At 37.9% G+C, this 20353-nt stretch overlaps 3 protein-coding genes across 5 annotated transcripts; all 3 read left to right on the top strand.

Annotated features, from left to right (window-relative positions):
• Positions 1–5497: 5497 nt before the first annotated feature.
• Positions 5498–6441, top strand: LOC101301276 (probable histone H2B.1-like). 2 transcript variants are annotated; one of them, XM_004294550.1, is made up of 2 exons: positions 5520–5580; positions 5659–6441. In XM_004294550.1, the coding sequence occupies exons 1-2, from the start codon at positions 5569–5571 to the stop codon at positions 6004–6006; spliced, it is 360 nt and encodes a 119-aa protein (XP_004294598.1). In that variant the 5' UTR covers positions 5520–5568; the 3' UTR covers positions 6007–6441. The 2 variants fall into 2 exon arrangements, with proteins under 2 accessions (XP_004294597.1, XP_004294598.1); XM_004294549.1 differs by having other exon boundaries at positions 5498–6441.
• A 2200-nt stretch (positions 6442–8641) lies between these two features.
• Positions 8642–12390, top strand: LOC101300990 (probable histone H2B.1-like). The gene is made up of 2 exons (XM_004294548.1): positions 8642–9126; positions 11638–12390. The coding sequence occupies exons 1-2, from the start codon at positions 8727–8729 to the stop codon at positions 12060–12062; spliced, it is 825 nt and encodes a 274-aa protein (XP_004294596.1). The 5' UTR covers positions 8642–8726; the 3' UTR covers positions 12063–12390.
• A 3344-nt stretch (positions 12391–15734) lies between these two features.
• Positions 15735–16733, top strand: LOC101300514 (polyadenylate-binding protein, cytoplasmic and nuclear-like). 2 transcript variants are annotated; one of them, XM_004294547.1, is made up of 4 exons: positions 15735–15859; positions 15939–16007; positions 16119–16225; positions 16411–16733. In XM_004294547.1, the coding sequence occupies exons 1-4, from the start codon at positions 15823–15825 to the stop codon at positions 16471–16473; spliced, it is 276 nt and encodes a 91-aa protein (XP_004294595.1). In that variant the 5' UTR covers positions 15735–15822; the 3' UTR covers positions 16474–16733. The 2 variants fall into 2 exon arrangements, with proteins under 2 accessions (XP_004294595.1, XP_004294594.1); XM_004294546.1 differs by having other exon boundaries at positions 15773–16225.
• The last annotated feature ends 3620 nt before the right edge of the window (positions 16734–20353 follow it).

Below are 20353 nucleotides of genomic sequence, written 5' to 3'. Positions count from 1 at the left end.
AAAAAAAAAACATTAATATCTTAGGCGACAAAATAATATTCCGTCGCCTAAGGTTCTAAAAATTAAACGGTAATATTTCCGCCTAAATTTTCACTAAAATTCAAACAAATTTATTTTAAAAATTCCAGTTTCTTAAATAAAACACTCCTCCGCATTAAGTGTTTATGAGCTCAATTTGGGCATATTCTCTAGTTTCTTGTGTCAAGCACTCAAGCCCGCCTCCACAGCTCTATAGTATGTACCTAGCTAACTATTAAGAGTTAGAAAATTTTGATTAGCTTAACAATTGTTAAGGAATTATCTATATTTAGCTTATCTGTAGTAAGAAGGAGAAATCATATGTAACAGAAGTTATGTGAGCATCACATGACTACTTAAGTCTTAAGCTTGTTTAATTAGTCTGATTAATCTTGTTAGGGTGGTGTTAGTTTCCACCGCTTCATGCTAGACACGTGTCCTGTGTGGATAGCTAGATCGGACTATATCTCAAACCCATTCTGTTGATGTGAATGAATTATCTGAGTTTTAATTTCTTTCTTTACTGTATTTTTAGTTCTTCTTCTTTCAATTAGGGGGCATACCCTAATAAGTGGTATCAGCATTTTGATCTCAAATGCTTAAAGTGTTAAAGTAACAAGGTTACATGCTGCAAATATGTTTGCAAGGATTGATGTCCTATTAAGAGGACATGGCGTCAAGAACATGACGCGACCAAAAGGAGTTGGTCTTGACGCCATCACCATAGACGGTGATAGGGTGACGCCATATAGTGACAAAATTGGTGTCACAAGGTCGTGTGGCTCCCCAAAAAAAGGGAGGCCCTTAGGTTTGATACTTTCTCGCACTAGGAAAAGCGAGCTTGGCACAACTTGATCCATTGATCAGTGATACTCAAATCTGTCTCATGAAATCTGAATTATGATTATCGTTGGAGGACATCTCAATGTCAAATCAAATCCATATAGAGATCTCTATAAATATTACACTAGTGTACATGAGGATGTGGGATAATGAGTCTACTATCGAACCACCATTCGTTGATGGATATCAACTTAGTCGATCGGCCTAATGGAAAGATGCGATCCAGCATAACAAAGAGGTAGGTCCTTGGACAAGTGATGCCGACACCGCAAATGTAAACTCTATCAACTATGCCTTTGTTAGATAGCGTAGTAAGAATAAAAGTTTAGACTCACCTTATGGCGCAAGATCTCTCATTAACATGTACTAGGATCGACTACGATGATGCTCTTGTAATGGATGTCATTGTACTCCGTTACTTTGTCAGTTTGGTAGTTTTCGAATAACTGAACATGCAACCTATAAATGTGGTCATAATATATAACATCTCTACGGGATCAGAGATATATATGAAGATCTTAAATGGACTTCATTCATCCGAATCAAGTGGCTCCAGACCACAAGAGCATGCGTTTGCAAAAGGAACTTTGAAACGCACACTAAGTAACTACTTGATTTGGAAGGGATATGGTGAATTATGACTTTGCGTGTTCATTCCAGTTTTATATGGACTCTTGAGAGATCAAGAGATGTCGATATGTATCAACATCCGAAGTTAGAATGGAAAAGATCTTGGGAAGACACGATCTCGAAAAGGCACTCGATGACTGTATTGATGATGATTTTCCATCAATCGGCTTAGGCGCTATATAACTAGTGAGGCCTACATATACTCTCATGATTAATCAAAGTCTTTACTGTAAAGAGAGATCTATTGTTTTGTCTAAAGAAAGATGACAAATATGTGTTAAGAGATGGAATTCCCATCTAAGTACAATAAGACACATCAATATACTCAACACAATACGAAAGACTTCACATCTCATTCGCTATGAAAAGTTATAAAGTTAAGTGTAGCTATGCGCCCACGCAATGCCAATGTAATGGTAATTTCATTCTTTCAAAGACTCAAAGGGTATGAAAGATTGAGGCTTATTCTATCCCTACATAACAAAGACACATCAAAAGCGAAATCAGAATTTGTCAAGTTTCGTATGTCAAATTCCAAGGGACCTACATGAAATCTCACTCACTGGAAAATAGTGAAATTGGTGTAAAGATCAGGGGGAGGTGCAAACTTCATGGGGAGTTTAGCACATGCATGTCATTATCAAATGTGAAGTGTGCGGTTGTGTCATATCAACCATGTTGTGCTTTTTTTCCCTTAGATCAAGACTTTTGTACCACTAGGTTTTTGCTTGGCAAGGTTTTTAATGAGGCAACATCGCATGCACCGTTTGTCTCTTGCAGAGATCATTGATCAACATGAAGTTGTTCATGAATGTATTTGGTTAAGGTTAATCATTACACATGGCATATTTGCTTTCTTGGTCTAAATATACTTTTGAGAAATATGTGAAAAGCATTGGAATGAGGCGTTTATCAAGTCTCTCATATTAAGATACTTATCAGGGGGAGCATCACATGATCGAGTTCTCAATGAAGTAGTTGGTGCGTTGTACTTTTTTCTCCTTCGACCAAGGTTCAGTTTTTCCCACAGGGTTTTTGTTACTTGACAAGGTTTTGACGAGGCAACACCATATGCACCTTTCAGCATGTATACACGCGGCACAAAGGGGAGTGTTATAGGATATTCTATATGTGTGTCTTGGTCTTATGCCATCAGGATATGTAGTTAGAATATAACTATGTATTCTTTATCATTATCATATTAGTACTTTGTAATTCCCTATATAAAGAGCTCCTATCAATGAATAAGATAACGATTCTCTATTCTCTTACTAGATCTCTTTGTCTCTATTGTTTATACTTCATCAATTACGAATTACATATTCTTTTTAGGATGTGAAATCCACACACCCATTTTTCATTTTTAGTAATCATTATCAAATGAATACAAAATTTAAGTAAATAAGAACAAAATTTAAGTTACTAAAAAAGAAAGCGGGTGTGTGGATTACAATTTAGGGTGTGTGGATTTCACTTCCTTTTTTCTTTTTTCTTTTTTTGTTGTGGATGAAGTCGTACTTCATGAACTCTAACCCAAAATTTATCATATTCGGTCGTTTTATAGAGTCCGAAGATGATAGCATTCAATATGAAAATGAGGTGAACTGTTTGTGTTTTTTTTTTCTTCTCTTGTTTTTTTATTGATGCTTCGCTATCCCTTTACTCATTATTTCACATGTTGATTTTGTATGTAAATTTTTAAGTCTATTCGCTCACTTATATTTGATTTTTTTTTTTTAACAGCGTCAGAGCTTTTTCAAAGTAATAGTCGTTTGAAGGATTCTCAATCCCAAGATTAGCGACTATAAGGTGAATAAAATAAATCTAAATTTAAAAAGTAATATATGTAGGATGAGAAGAGAATGTAGGGTGAATAAAGTAAAACTGAGAAAATTGTTTTTTAGATATTGTAAATGGGTGAACAAAATAGACTTGTAGTTAAAAATATATAAGTAGGTGTGAAGCGAATGTGGGATGAGTAAAGTGGTTTGTGAGGTGACAAGAGACGCACCATTTCGAAATCTTTACAATGTACATGTAATCACAAACACCAACTAGCAAATAGTGTATTTGCTTTGTCATAACACTTACATGATGGAAAGATAACTAAATTTATTATAATAATGCAATTTTCTTATTATATTACCGTCGGACAATAAACTCGACAACACTCAATTTCATCTTGGTACTAGGAGTTTGCGACCATATGACTAAATAAAAAAAACCTATCTAAGGCATATAAAGCACACAAAGTGCATATACCGACAATTGACAAAGACCCATTTTAATAGGGTTGGGCTGGGTATGGTAATCGACTCAAAATGCCAAAACTGCCAACCGTACCGACCCACAATGATAGGCGAATTCTGATACCACTACCGGCTGAAAAAGTTGGTATCGATATGGTTGGGCCTCCAACCGAAGTCCTAATTGGGGATATGAATCTGCAACATTTTGTGTTGCATAGACATGCCCATCCCAAAAAAAAAGGAAGGAAGATTAAATCATCAACCATCTAAGCAAAAACAACAACAACAACAACATAAACATGCAACATCGATCATCAATCCAATTTGACAACATAAATAAACAAATCAACAAGAAAAGAGTAGAGATGAGTCGATAACAAACCTTGCTAGATTGCCTAACATTGGGACTTGGGAGCTTGCCGATCCATCTTCTATTCTTCTTACGAATAAGGATTTGTGAAATACTGAGAGAGTAGAGATGTGTAGATGACTAGAGAGACTAAAGATGAGTAGGGATTTGCAAACTAAATATGAGATTTAGTTCTTCACTTCTTCTTCTTCGAGAGTATATGGGTTTGGGAGAGTGAGAAGCAAAGATAATGAGAGATTGTGGTCTGCATTTGGGATCGGGGTTTAGGTTTCAACGGTGAAGATTCAATCTTCTTTCAAATCAAGGGCTGGGGTTATTAGATATTAAGTATAACAAATATATATTGACCCCATGTTGAGATCATCAATTTTATCCACAAAATGCATCACCTTAAAACCAATCATAACATTATCAAGAATATTTCTTTTTAGAACAAAAACACTATGAGTAGACCGTTGGCAAAACTCTCTTCAAACGATTTGCAAAAATCTTGGCATCTAGTTTATAGATGACATTACAAAGGCCAATTGGATAAAAATCCACACCAATGTCAGAGCTGAAACTTTAAGGATCAACGCTAACAACGTATGATTGAAAGGTTGGACTGATATTGACTCATTCAATACACTCAAGCAAATAGTAGAGACTTCATCACCAATTATGTTCCAAAACCCCTGGTAAAAAATCGCTGACAAACCATCATCCCCTCGGATGCAAATTTGCCAACCAACACAATTGTGTTGGTCATGGGACCATCAAGTAAAATGCTGCCACTTGACAACCAAAATCATGAGTTAACTAAGGTTATCTTAATTAATGGATTCTTATTTAATAGGTGGCAGCATTTTACTTCATGGTCTCATGACCAACACAATAGTGCTGGTTGGCAAATTTGCATCCCATCCCCTCCTGGTGATTTTGAAGGTGCCATACGAGAAGAGTGTACTCTCATAAAGGAATTTCCAGCAACGAAAAATCTGTCATTTCCAGCAAGGAAAACCAACATCCGGTCCACTAACACGCCAAGTCACCTATCCACGCCAAACTCTTCCGGAATCAAATTTGCCAACCAACAAATTTGATGACCGGTAATGACCATCCAATCCAAAAAAAAAGAGAGAGAGAGAGAGAGGAGAGAGGAGAGAGAGGGAGGAGAGAGAGATATGGGTGGTTGTGATTTGATGGTCATGGTGGTCATCAAAATTTGCTGGTCGGCAAATTTGAATCTAACTCTTCTTTAAACCGTTCATCCACTCTTTTACGAAAAGCAATTCCACGGCAGATCGAGACGCCAAGTCATCAATCCGCGCGAAGCCTAAATTAGCCAATAAGAAGAGACTTCTCTCCCCTATATATCAAAACCACCACATCTGCAAATCTCACTCAAACACCTCTCGATCCCAATCTCTCTCAATTCCCCCAAATTCCCAAACCTTAACTTTTCTCTCTCCTTCCCAAATGGCACCCAAGGCTGAGAAGAAGCCCGCCGAGAAGAAGCCGGCAGAGAAGACCGTGGCGGAGAAAGCCCCGGCGGAGAAGAAGCCCAAGGCCGGCAAGAAGCTCCCCAAGGAGGCCGGAGCGGCTGCCGGAGACAAGAAGAAGAAGAGGAACAAGAAGAGCGTGGAGACCTACAAGATCTACATCTTCAAGGTCCTCAAGCAGGTCCACCCTGACATCGGGATCTCCAGCAAGGCCATGGGCATCATGAACAGCTTTATCAACGACATCTTCGAGAAGCTTGCTCAGGAGTCGTCCAGGCTTGCGAGGTACAACAAGAAGCCGACGATTACTTCTCGGGAGATTCAGACTGCTGTGAGGCTTGTGCTTCCTGGTGAATTGGCCAAGCACGCCGTCTCTGAGGGGACTAAAGCTGTGACCAAGTTCACTAGCTCTTGAAGTGTGGAGGGTTCAGGACTAACTAGCTGGTTTGCTATTAGTTGTTCTATGTTCAGATTTAGGTTTTTAATTAGTGGCTGTGTAATTCTCTCGTTGTTAAATGAAATTGACGGTTGATATGATATGGATTTGTTGCCTTTTCATCTTTTGTGGATGAATTTTCTGTTTCTATCTGGGATTGGAGTGGTCTATTTTGTACACATGGTGTTTGAAACCTTCTCTCTGTGAAAGTAATTTAATTCAGACTGAAAGCTGTGTCTGTCCATCCAGAATTGGGGACTTGATGTAAAAATGTTTTGGGTGGTCATTTTAAGTCGGGTTGGTTATGTCCGTTGTGTTATAAGATTTGTGCTTGTTATGTAACCAGTATATAGCTTGTCAATAATTTTCATGATCGACTTGATATGAAATTTGGGTTGGCTATCCTATTTTGCTCGTATGGTGTTTGCTAATCTCTGAAATTAAGAACTGAAATGCATATAGTTTTGGGCTCTTCTGGTGTTTGATACATTGTCTCTTTGAAATGAACAAAATGTGGACTTTGAATTTGTTTCTGTGGTTACATTTTTCCAGAATAGGATCAAGAGTTGTTGATTCAATTTGGTTGAATCATTTTGGGGTCTTGAAATTTGGTCGTTAGTTTAGTGTTTTCGGATTTGCCTATTTCTGGTGGTTTGGTTTCTAGTTTGTAGCTTCTTTTCATGGTTGCATTAGTTGTGTAAACTGAAATATCTCATTGTCAATACGAAATGATAGGATTTGGGATGAACTTGCCATTGGCAGTTGTGGATGATATGTTCTGGCTGCTTGCCAATTCAATATTAAGTTGGCTCAGACTGTAAAAGATTGTTTGCCATCAGATGCCCAGGCCAAGACTTGTAACATTCTGAAGTAAATTGATTTCCTGTTACTTGACTTGCTTCATTCTCATAGTTTTCTGTGAAACTATATCAATTTTGTGCTATAAAATGCCGGTTATGGTTTTTTTTCACCTGTTCTCTGGCTTTGTTGTCTGAGGCTCTGGTTATCTGTGAATCTCGCGGTTAGTGCTCAAAACTTGACTTCCACAGTGTGGTTTTATACTTTTTGTGGTTCATTTGGAAGTTTTTTCGATGAGGGGTTCATTTGGAAGTTGCTGTACAGTTGTTATATACAATTCTGAAATTATTCCTCTCAGTTTCCTGAATGTCATGAAGTTTGCTAGTACTGTATTGGTTGTGATGGGTTAAAGCCAAGCTGTTCTCTGGGAGATAAACTTAAACCTGCAAGAATGCTAGCATATGTGCATCTGTGTCCTGCTTCTAGTGTTTCTATACTTATGATTGGTTGATTCGAATGAGGTGTGGCTGCAAGCATGATAAAGATTTGTTATGTTAGTTGAAACAATGCTCCAGCTCTTCCTAGCCAAAGTGCAAAAGACCCTTGGAAGGTTCAGGTTCAGCTACACCTAACAGTCTAACAAATTCACCGTCAGTCATCCATTTTTAGCCAATTCACCACTAACGCCGAATCTCCCCTTTTTACCCCAATTAATAACGAGAAAATGAAAGTGTTTGATAAAACCTGAAAGAAAGAAGGCATTGCATAATGAAATCCGATAATGCTGAAGCCATCCCACCAAACACTACTTCAGATAGAAGATATTCTTCAGATAATGTGGTTTTCATACAAACTAAAGGCTTCCAGTTCCCCTTTAACCAATTGGCCATAGCTTAATTCCAGTATTTGTTTCAATTCTAACCAAATTGTCATAATGTTTCAAGGTGATCAAGCTCCTGGTATAACTATGGGTACAACTTGCATTGAAAGACGCTTCAGATTCAAGAAAAAACTGTTATGGTTCTTTGCCCATATGCTTAAAAAGTATGCCATGCTTCGCATTCACTACAGATGATAATCATTTGACAAAAAAATTGGACGCAATGCAGCCATTTCAATACGCCGTATGGTATAAGTGTGCAACCTCTCGTCCATATTTTCTTATCAGTCTTTCAACACTCGCATCTCAATATTCATAGTCACATTACTAGAGATCGTCTTAGAGCAACTCCAAACATAATCTTATCTGGAAGTGTTTATACTCATTTTAGCACCATTTTACCATCATACTTAATGATTACAAAATTGTTAATTTAGAATAACCTTAAGGAGTATTAACTTTTTGAGGTTTTTATAATTTGCTAAAATACATATGTGAGGGCTTGAGGCACTACGACTTGGTGCACTGCAGCTTATCAAACTAATGAAAATTTATTGATCATATTGATACTTTCTAATTTTTGTAACGACATGCTCTTTATCCACTAATGATAATTCATAATTTCCTCAAAAACAAGAAAATGTGAAAGACAAAGATAAGGAGTAGCACCAAGCCACCAGCAATAGGCCAAACCATTTTGATTTTTCCTCCAAATTTTCGTTCGTGACTACCAAATAATGGGTGGGAAACAATTGGGAATCAATTTTATCTTTGAGATTCTTGGCGCTCCTCAATTCAAACTCAGCTAATCGTAACCGTCGACAGGGAACCTTTACCAAGAGAAATCCAACGGCGAGGCTTAGTGATCCGCGAATTGCCCAATAGCACGCGACCTCCCCACATGTATAAAATTCACCCTTCTCTGTACTAGTCCCTCACACAAAGAATCCCAAATTCCCAAATCGAATTCGCAACCCCCAAAATTCCCCAACCCTAAATTCTACCCTCCTTCTCAAATCCAATGGCGCCCAAAGCAGAGAAGAAGCCTGCTGAGAAGACCGTGGCGGAGAAGAAGCCCAAGGCCGGCAAGAAGCTCCCCAAGGAGGCCGGAGCGGCTGCCGGAGACAAGAAGAAGAAGAGAAACAAGAAGAGCGTGGAGACCTACAAGATCTACATCTTCAAGGTTCTCAAGCAAGTCCACCCTGATATTGGGATCTCCAGCAAGGCCATGGGTATCATGAACAGCTTCATCAACGACATCTTCGAGAAGCTCGCTCAGGAGTCTTCGAGGCTTGCGAGGTACAACAAGAAGCCGACGATTACTTCTCGGGAGATCCAGACTGCTGTGAGGCTTGTGCTTCCTGGTGAATTGGCCAAGCACGCCGTCTCTGAGGGGACTAAGGCTGTGACTAAGTTCACTAGCTCTTGAATGGTTGTGGGTTCTAGATTGGCTTTGAAATCATCTTAGTTATCTGTTTAGATTTAGGTTTTTAATCTACTAGTAGATACGTAATTGCTCTATTTTTCATGAGATGAAAGACGGTGGTTTCTTATGTTATGGATTTGTGCACTTTCAAATCTTGAATTGCTGCCTATACTGGACTTGGATGGACCAATTGCTTGCCCATAAGTATTTTGAAGGTCCTTTTGTCAATTTGAATATGATCTGAAAAACCCAGTTTGTTGAATTCACCTGATTTAGAATTGATATTTGATTATCTCTTTGAAATTAGATGACATCAAAACTTGTTGAATTTCGATCTTTCATTGTTCCTCGCAGTACCATCTTGAATTGATAGTCATTTTCATTAAATTGCTTTGGATGTTAGTTTTTGTTTGTTAACTTGATTTCATATTCTTTTATTTTCTAATGTTTTTACATTCAAAAGTTGATTAGGTTTTTCGGAAGCGGTTGAGTCACTTGAGTGATCATACAGTGATAATAATGTATAAAGATTTGGGTGGGATTGGTACAGTATGCGAGGGACTATAGGCACTGGGTTTAAGAATTTTGGAAAATTTCAAATTGGCGCCATAACTTAGTTTTGGGAGGGAACAGTTTGGATTTAAGTTGTGGAAAATTTCATTTGGCGCCTTACTTTGGTGTTTAGTGGCAAGTGGCAACCTTTTATAATGGGTTGTGTTGGAATTCATGTTATAAACTAATAATATGCTTGAACACATATTCCAGCCCCGACCATGTCCTGGAGGTCTATTTTCCGGTCACCACCTCCGGTGAAAGCCACAAGATATTTTCCAGATCCATTTCTCACAGTTGCTGTGGAGAGAGAGAAGTAACGTTCGTCATGGGTTGGTGCAATTGGATATCCATGATTACCGACAATTGGGATATAATTAGTAGATGTAGAACATCATATGACGTGAAAAATAAATATATAATAACGCAAATAATATTGTAATTCATGCATATGCAAACAACACACATGGAACAAACCATTCTAAACTTAATCAGGAGAGATCGAGTTTATTAATTCATTCACACGAAACACCTAGATACATATTAATCATTTAAAAATTATAAGAAGATTCAACTTCCTTTTCCATCTAGGACTTGATTTCTTTAACCAAATTGATCTTGATCCTCAGTCTGATTTTCCACGAAATTAAGGCTCCAATAATCTTTAGATAATGGCCTTCAAACCCATGTAAAAACCTTCCAAAAAGTCCACCAATTCGTCACCCAAAATCAACTTCATGTGAACTTTGTCAAAACTTTCAGCTTTTCTGCTATATTCCCTGCCATCTTTGAGCTGACCGAACTACATCATTCGTCCACCGTTATTGACAATTCTTGTTACTAAAGTGAAGTAATCAATCTGATCTACAACTTTGGTGAAGAAGTTGTCCAGAATAGATTTCTTCTTGAAACCGAAAAAAACCTCCAAAAACTACGTTTCAATAAGGTCCGCCGGAATTCCTGTTTCTAAATCTAATTTTTGGAATTCAATAAATTCATAACTTTGAGCTTTCTACTGTCTTTTTGAATGATTCTTGACATGAGAATGAAGTAAAACACTTCTATACAACTTTGAATTGATCCATGGCCATAAGGAATACAAAAAAATTCCTCGAATTCTTTGTTGAAAACTCAACCTAGCAACCTAGCAAGCTGCTGAAAATTGTTGTTCTTAAGTTCCCTTCTTCTGAGTTGACCAAAAAAAAAAGTTCCCTTCTTTAGATTCAATTTCCTACTTCGTCATTGATGCTCTTGGACAACTCTTTGGCTGGGAATGAGGTATGAAACTTTGTTTTCATATATTAGGCCTTAATTGCCTAGTTTTAACTCTCATTTCTCCTTAATCACTACACAAAATACTCAAGAAGGGGACATCGATTTTATTAATTTAGCCACGTAAACACACGTAGATGCATATTAATCTATAGATTATAGATATTATATACAAAAATTTAGATCAAGACAAGAATAAGGTCTCAAGGTCACCGACATGTTGTTTATGTATAATATACATTTTTTTTAGAAAAAACATATTACTTATAATGAACGAGTCTTAGTTGGGATACACTGTTTATATCATTTTCCCTTCCAAATAATAATATGAGTAAAGGTGTCAATGTACAAAGTTTTTTTTTTTTTTTTTTTTTTCGTTCATATGGGTGTAACTGGGCCATTTGGGATTTTCGATACAAATCACTTCATCTAATCTCAGCCGTCGTTTCTGAAACTTTCCCCAGAAAACTTGACGGCCGTAATCAATCCACTTCAGCGATCTGCGCGGAGCTCCGTTAACCAATGGAACGAGACCACCCAACATATATATAATTCTTCACAGCCTCACTCCTCTTCAGAAAAATATCCCAATTCCCAAATCGATTACGCTACCCTCCCAAATTCCCCGATACCCTAAAATCTCTCTCTCTCTCTCTCTTCTCATGTCCAATGGCTCCCAAAGCTGAGAAGAAGCCCGCCGAGAAGAAGCCGGCAGAGAAGACCGTGGCGGAGAAAGCCCCGGCGGAGAAGAAACCCAAGGCCGGAAAGAAGCTCCCCAAGGAGGCCGGAGCCGCCGCCGGAGACAAGAAGAAGAAGAGGAACAAGAAGAGCGTGGAGACCTACAAGATCTACATCTTCAAGGTCCTCAAGCAGGTCCACCCTGACATTGGGATCTCCAGCAAGGCCATGGGCATCATGAACAGCTTCATCAACGACATCTTCGAGAAGCTCGCTCAGGAGTCGTCTAAGCTCGCCAGATACAACAAGAAGCCGACGATTACTTCTCGGGAGATCCAGACCGCTGTGAGGCTTGTGCTTCCTGGTGAATTGGCCAAGCACGCCGTCTCTGAGGGGACTAAGGCGGTGACCAAGTTCACCAGCTCTTGAAGGACTCTGGGTTTGTGGATTGGTTTCAATTCGGATCTGTGTGGTTAGGGTTAGGGTTTTAAATGAGTAGTATAATTGTAATTTCGTTTTATCTCTGGATGGATCTGCTCGATCCCTAGGAAATGAAATATGTTGGCAGAATGTTGCTTGTCTCTAACTATGGGTTTTTGATTTAGTGTCAGTCTGTAACCAAGTTTTGGGAATTTTGAATAGGACTATATTCTTCTAGTTCTGTATTCAATTCTTGATGCCTGTTATCAGATCTCAATTTCAAATTGAATGCTTCATGCCCTTTGATTCCAATGACATTTTGGGCATATTGTTTCATATATGTGTAGCGTTATGTTCATGCTACTTTCTTATTGAAGTCTCGGTGCCTTTTGAGTTGCTCAATTTTCAATCAACTTTAGAGTTTTCAGCAGAACTGGAAACATTCATGGTTTTGTTTTGGGAACTTCCTTGTTTTGAGCATCTTACTTTAAATATGCTACTTGTGTATGGTAGTAGTTCATTAGTAATTTGGTTGCAAATTATTCGTTTCCAGTTCTCTTGCCGTGTCTTTCTTCTCTCTCTCTCTCTCTCTCTCTCTCTCTCTCTCTCTCTCTCTCTCTCTCTCTCTCTCTCTCTCTCTCTCTCTCTCTCTCTCTCTCTCTCTATAGAACTCCTGGGTTTAAGCAATTCTGCCTTTTTCCTATACTATATTTTTAAAGTATATTGTTATGTGTATCCTAGCACTACTATCGATTTGTTTTCTGAAGTCAGGAGTCAGGTCAGGACCACTATGAAGTATGAGCATTAACGGTCACATTTCCAAAAATCTGTATAAACCCATACGATAATGGATAACCGGTACAACTTAACTGAGTTATTTTATAGTGAATATGGATTGGTGAGAACAAGGCCGGAGTAACTGTGCATAAGAAACAGGCCTAAATGGTAGCTAATATGTAATATCAACAACAGGAAGTCGGAAACAGCATCTTATCTCCAGAACTATGAATGTTTGTTTTACAAGGAAGTTCCCAAAACATTACAAGGTTTGAGCAACTCAAGTCATGAGCAACTCTAAACATTACAAGGTTTTACAAGAGAAGGGAGAAGAAGATCAAAAAAAGAAAAAGAGAGGGGGGAACCTGTCAGACAGCCAAGCGACCACCCCAAACTTAAGTGAACCAAGCTGAGAACGATCATCAACAGCCATGGTGACCCAAAGATCACCAGCCGTTAATCACGCTCTGATCGCATGGTCATGATTCATCCACCAGGTTTAGATTCCTGTCTCCTTAGAAGTCAAGGATATAGAGGTACGATCTTATAGAACAGATCCTGTTCAAGTAAGGTCTTGAACTACCCACATGTGCAGTCTTAGTTGAACAACTCCAGTTTTCACTTGTTTTCGATGTGGGAACTTTTCTTCAACAATGTCGCAGCTCATGACTTCTGACTTGCTTTCTTTGCTATGAGTCTTCTTGCATCACTAATATGGTACGGCATCAAATCTTACTCTCCACTTAACTTGGGCTGATAGATTGCCAGAGTTGATATATTCTTTGCGCTGAAACTGAAGGGTATGATCAGATCGAGCATTACCCGAAATTGTAGTGAAGCTGTGAATCATCAACCTATTTATATAGCTGTGATGTTCACAGAATCCCACAAATCCACTAAGGAAGTTATAATGATCTCTCAAAGAATTCATCTCCATACATACTCTCTCAAAGTCTCAGTAACTCTAACAATCTTTCTCTTTCTATTTCTCATAGAACAAACCTATTACTGCCTGCCTGTTTCGAAGAGGTGTACTATGTACTGCCTGCAATCCCCTGCATGCCTCTGGTTCTTGGGTAGATCGAAACATTTGGTCTAAGCACATACCATATGTTATTACATTACTGCCTGTGCAGGAGGAATGGACCTGAACTCCTGAATACACATGAGAACAAATCAAAACCAACTGAATATAGCATCTAATTATCTAAATATACAGCCTTACGATTTAAGTCATGTAACATAGGAAACACAGAACCAAAGAAATTGACAGTATTCTTCACCAAATGGAACAAATGTGAGTACTGAAATTGAAAATACAAGATTTATCTAATTTATAATTGCAAAGCCTAAACAGGCTTTCGATCAAGTCTAAAGATTCAATCAGATCATATCCTGTAAATTGATCATGTCCTTCAGACAAATTGAATTGATCTTGGCTACTCTACATATATAAAGCTGAGGCAAAGTGAAGTCAGATTTGTGGTATCTTTACATCAATTGGTGTTGTGTATTTAGTAGAGTGGAGTGTACAATGGCTGTTGCATGTTCCAAAATGGCAAGATGGTTTATGTTGGCCAGAACTAAGCCATGTACAGATGATATGGAAATGATGCAATTGGTTTACTGTACGGTTTATTAAAATGCTGTAGGAATGTGCTCACTGACGATATTGTGTTTGATACAGAATGGAGAGTGGAATATATCCACTGACTCGATCAGATGTAATTCACGATTGGGTGGGAAATATGCAAGATGGATTGATCTCTCATAGTTATTCATATAAAAAGTTGAATACATTATTGCATCAAGTGTCAGAAAGTATACATAAAATGCTACTAATATACAATTTTATTTTCAATTCTTTTTATACAAAAAATAAAAGAGGAAAATCTGTGCTTCTAAACACAGAGGATATTGGTGATGACAAGACACTCCTAGGTCACTGCCACAGATGATATCAATCTCAACCGCTGCTTCGTAGCCTCAACCATAAAGCAGCATCAAAAGTCAGTCAGTGGATGAAGAGTGTCTCCAAGTCTTCGTGCAAGTCGGTTGTTGTGGTGTCATCATCCATTGTACCAGTGATCTCCCCATACATTCTCCATGGCAATAATGAGTTTCATAGGAATTGGAAAATAATTTATATGTGAACAATTGACACATAATTTTTTGCTAGAGAACTTGCCTCTGCTTCTAATTATATGTCTTTTGAAATTGAACTTAGAGGTTAGGATGCAGCTCAAGTTGTTGACGGTCTACGGTCCTAAAGGTTTAGTGTACTCATTTCCTTGTCTAAATTTTTAATTTTCTCTAATATTTTAGAAGTATCTTATATACTTTCTTTGTTACATCCATGGATTATCAATATTTGGCTAGAATTAGAGCTTTAGCGTCTAATAGCAAGATCCATCATTGTTTATGTGATACACACACACTAAACTTACTTAATATGGATTGATTAGTGTGCAAAAGCAAAGAAAGTATGAAGCTTGTAGTTGTTGGAGTGCATGTTAGAGAGATTCTGTACTAGAGCTCTTACATAGACCAGTGAACTTATGACCTCATATTTTTTATGTGAGAGCATTTGCTTCACTGTACTCGCATATCTGTGAAATGGTGATTACATTTCACATTAATGTAAGATCCAAAGTTGCATTCTCTGATCAATGCTGTTTGGAAATTGGAACTAAGATTCTAAGAATTATGCCATTCAGAAGTTGCACTAACAAAACAAAGACGTGCCTATATCAAAAAAAAAAAAAAAAAACGTGGACTCACAAAGAATAACGGAGACATGAAAGACGCCTAATTGGGCCAAGCGGCCCAAAATTAAGTCATAATAATTGGGTCTGGCAACTCCATGTGACTGTGACTATGAGTGATCAAGTAACCCGACTGCAGCTCAGTACCTAAGCAAGCCCTCTGTTACCAGACGCCGCCCAACTTAGGTAAACAGAATTCTGAGGAATCGGAGCAGACCATCAGAGAGATGGCTAAAAGATTAGGGTCGACGCTCTTCGTTAGCAGTACTAACTTCCACTCTCAAAGTCATGTATTTCGGGTTCCTTATGAAACCATAATTTGACCCTTTGCTTTGTGGGTTAGGATTATCATCATTCACCAGCAAGGAAAAACTCAGGCAGATGTTTTCACCTTTTGGAGATGTTACAGAAGGTATATCTAATACCCAGAACTATCTATTGCCAAATTATTGTTTCTTCATCTTAATTCTGGAAATTTGTGAGCAATGGTTTTACCTTTGTGTTTTGTTATCTTCCAATTCAGCTAGGTTAGTGATAGACCCTAACACCCAAAGGCCTAAAGGTTTTGGTTTTGTGACATACAAGTCTGAGGTTGAGGCACAGAAGGCTATCAAGGTCATGGATGGCAGGGTAATTTTCTCATTTTCTGTCCCTATGAGAAAAAAAAGAACCCCAATTGATAAGTGTATAATATGAAAGTATGAAGTATGAACCAAGAAATTGCAGTTGTGTGTTTTGAAAATTTGAAAAACTCTGGATTGTTATAAATGACTTTGGGTATTGTTTGTGATAAGCCATATTTACTGTTTGTGCAGATGGTTGATGGGAGGCTGCTTTTTGTTGAAGTTGCACATCCTGAGGATACAAGCTCTCTATAGTCATTATGTTGTTCGTTAGGTGTTCTTCTTTGCCACTTGTTCCGAATTTCATAGATTAGTATGATGTACTCAAACTGTAAAAGCTCTTTGATCTTCTATAATATAACTCTGAATTCACAGCAGCAACATTTCCTCAGTTTTTAGTCTTTCTTTTAAGGCACGAGTGAACTTCTGTTGGAGGACATTTTTTCCTACTGAAGTTAACAGAGCGTTTGCTCATGTACAGTGCATTGTTCTCTACCTATCTCATCGGAACTAGACCACCTTCTGCATCACAGAGTTGGAGTAACACCTCTAGTTCTATAACTTTTAGATTGTTGTTTCTCTACTGTATTGGATTCCTGATGCCTTTGATGTTTGGACTTTGGATACATCTCTCTTTTATCCGTCTCGAGTTGCTCACTTTGCAATCAACGTGATAGTTTCAGTAGGACTGGAAACACGAAATTTTATTTCTCTCTTCTTACTTTAAACATGCTACATGTGGTAATAATTCAAAGGTAATTTGGTTGCTAATTATTGTTATCCAGATGTCTTGTAACTCTTGCTCATAGTCCATGATACAGTTACTGTGCAAGTAGTTCTGTATCCTAACATTACAGTCGGTTTATTTTTCAGAACCACCATGAACATTAGGGGTGACATCACTGCCCTCTGTATGTAATGTAATAATGGATAACAGGTAAAACTCAACTGTGTTATGTGGGAATGAGTACGGGTTACTGAGAACAAGGCTGCAACTATGCTCAGTCGATTAAAGAAACAGGTCTAAATGATATCAGATTTGGAGCAAGTCTACCTTAAGCTCGTAAGTTCAGTAAAATCATGATATCAACATCTTATCTTAAGATTTAAGCATAAGTGAAGCCTAGGCTGCGCTGCCGTATGACTGCTGTCTTCGCAAAATCTGTATAAATCAGAGTAGATAAAAGAAGCCACAGGAAAAATAATGGTCAAATAAGTCCCTTTTTTTTTCTTTTTTTTGGGAATGGAAAATCTCAAACTTTTGAAGCTACAAAAGAGCAATCATAATTGAACATTCGAACTCTTTCTTCGCTGGAATCATGTTTAGATTATAAAAATTACGACGTTTTAAATCATTTACATGGCAAACTTTTGCTTCATTATTTACTAATTACTATATTATTATTATTATTTTATTTTTCTTTTCTTTTCTTTTCTTTTTATTATCATGGACTTGCGGTAACTTTTCGGTGGGCTTTTGAGGCTGGCCTCTCCCTCTCCCTCTCCCGCCCCCAAATGTATATATGACAAGGTCTCTGAATTAAATCACAGAATCTCTGCTGGATTAAAACACTGTCTTTGCCGTGCTGCTGCTCAATTCCATCAGACCCTTCAACCCATCTCTCAATGACTACAGTGAAACAGGCCCGGGTTGGTAACGGAACCCACCTCAGAACCATGCCACCGGAACCAGGCCGCCGCCGTGATTGGAAGGCCTGGTTTCGTTATGCATATAAGCTGTTCGATACAATGCCCCACTGAAGAAATCAAGTAAACTCGTGAGTGAGCGAGTCGTTCCTTTTCTCCACGCTGGCACTATTTCGTAACTGAATTCTGTAACGAACTTCTCTGCCTTGCTTAACAAACAAACTTCCCCAACTGATTCTACTGCAGCTCTTACATGTATAAATACACCCAAGGAGCTCTAACTATCTCTTTCTCTCTCTCGGATTCTCTCTCACTCATTCATTTCATTGCTGAGAAAGAGAAAGATTTCTGGGTTTGCTTCTTTAATCTTCAAAGATTGATTCTTTGAACTCTTTGTTTTAGTTTTTCACATTCTAAGCTCTGATTCTCTATTTCACAGAAGCAACGTCTTCCTCTCTGTTTCAGCATTCGTTTCAAAATGCAGTTCTTCCTTCCAAGTACAAACTACTACGTGTGCAGCAGATGCCACACCTACATCGTCTTGGAGTGAAACTTCATTCAAAGAGTTTACAGGGTACATTTCTCTCTCTCTCTCTCTCTCTCTCTCAATCAGTGTTTATATCCCAAGAAAATGTCAATCTAAAGACTTAAGGCAATGCTGCTTTTGATTTTGGATGATGCATTCAAGAAAGATCATATTTTTAATTGGGTTCTTGGAGCCCTTTAGTTTCCAAAAATGCTAATCTATGTAGGATTTGATGCCTGTATTAGTTCTATATTGAGTTCTTGATGTCTTTTGTTTGATACTCCATAATTGTCTGAATTGGGTCCCTGATGTCTTTGGTTTGATACTCCCTACTTTTCTGAAATTGGGTTCTTGATGAAATTTGATTTCAACAGCATTGCAATTCAAAGTCTGAGAATTTCAGCAGGATCTGGATAAGCACTTTTGTAGTGGATTTCTGATGCATTTGGTTTGATATGTCTTACTGTATATTTATTGACTTTTTGTTGCCTTCTGATTTCTACCACATTGTAGTCAAACTTTTGTGAATTTTAGTAGCATTTCATTGCATTATTAGTTTCTTTGTCAAACCTTGATCAGTTCTGTTACTTGTGAATGGTAATAATAAGGTATAAATTATTGGTTCTTAGTTGTCCATTTCATACGTCCATTATAGCACACTAAGTTTATCAGCAATGTAAATCAGTGTCTGTGACTCTACTTATAAAAACTGAATCAAAATGAAGGTTGATTTCATCTTAACTTTGGTTTTGGTTCCTTTTGCAGAATGGACTGTTCACCGGTGATTGTATCTTTCAACATCTGTAAGAGTAGAACCTTGAATATGTTATTTTATAATGAATTTGGAGTGCTAAGGAGTAAAGACTAAGGCAGGAACCAAGCACAGTTGGTAAAAGAAAAAAAAACACAAATTATGCAAAACTACTAGGAAGCTTGTACTTATACCACCTACGTGATTTCAGAAACTGATGAATTACACGTGCTTTTTTTTATTTTTTTATATAGAATTGATGTATTACATGTTTGAAATGCAGTACAAACGTGAACTACATAGACCTTCAAGATGAGGATAGAGTGCAAAGGGTACATTGTAAGTCCTGCAATCTGGCATTGGGATTCAAATATGTAAGTTTGATACATCTCTTTTCTTAAGTGATTTATCTATACAATGGAGTTGAATTGTATTAGTCTTTTTATCTGAGTAACTTCTTGTTCAGGTTCGAGTGCCTGCAGCACAACTTTGCTTTTTAGTGCTAAATGAAAGAAGATCTAAGCTTAACTTGTAAGTCAGAAATGAGTATAGTGAATACTGCACAACTAACAAGTCTTAACCAGTACTGATATAATCTACTCTGAGCAGGGAGAGGCTCTCATATTGGAATGGAAACCAAATAGTGAGTGGATATGAAGCAGTGCTACCAGAACCTATACCTGGACCTGAACCTGTATTTCAACTTGTACCTGAACCACCTCTACCTGCTGGGGATCTTGATCAACTTCAAGCAGTAATTGGTAACAATGTAATTGTACATCAACCTCAACCACCTTACCCTCCTCGGGGGAATGATGATGAACCACCTGTTACTGGAAGGGGATGATGATCTTGCACCGCAAGCACCACCTGTACCGGAAGAGGATGATGATCTTGCACCGCAAGCACCAGAGGCTTGAGAGTGTGGTCATGATCTTTTACCAGAGCGGCTTAGAATCTGAACCTGATGCTGTAGGACACAAAACTCCCAGTTCTTTTTGTCAGTAGAGGCACCTGCAAATTGCAATGAAATGTTAAAGTTGCATAGTCTGGAGTTGTTTGTAAGTTTTTGCACCAAAACTGGAGGATATGGTGACAGGAGTAAAGGATTTGGAGAATGTTAATAGAAATAGAATAGGCATCTCACTAAAATAGAAGATGTATTCATGTATCGTTAGTAGTGTTGTATACCTGGATAAATTTTCATACCA

This window comes from Fragaria vesca, linkage group LG3 (genome assembly GCF_000184155.1).
Source record: "Fragaria vesca subsp. vesca linkage group LG3, FraVesHawaii_1.0, whole genome shotgun sequence".
NCBI lineage: Eukaryota > Viridiplantae > Streptophyta > Magnoliopsida > Rosales > Rosaceae > Fragaria > Fragaria vesca.
This window is presented reverse-complemented; position numbering and strand designations above follow the sequence as displayed.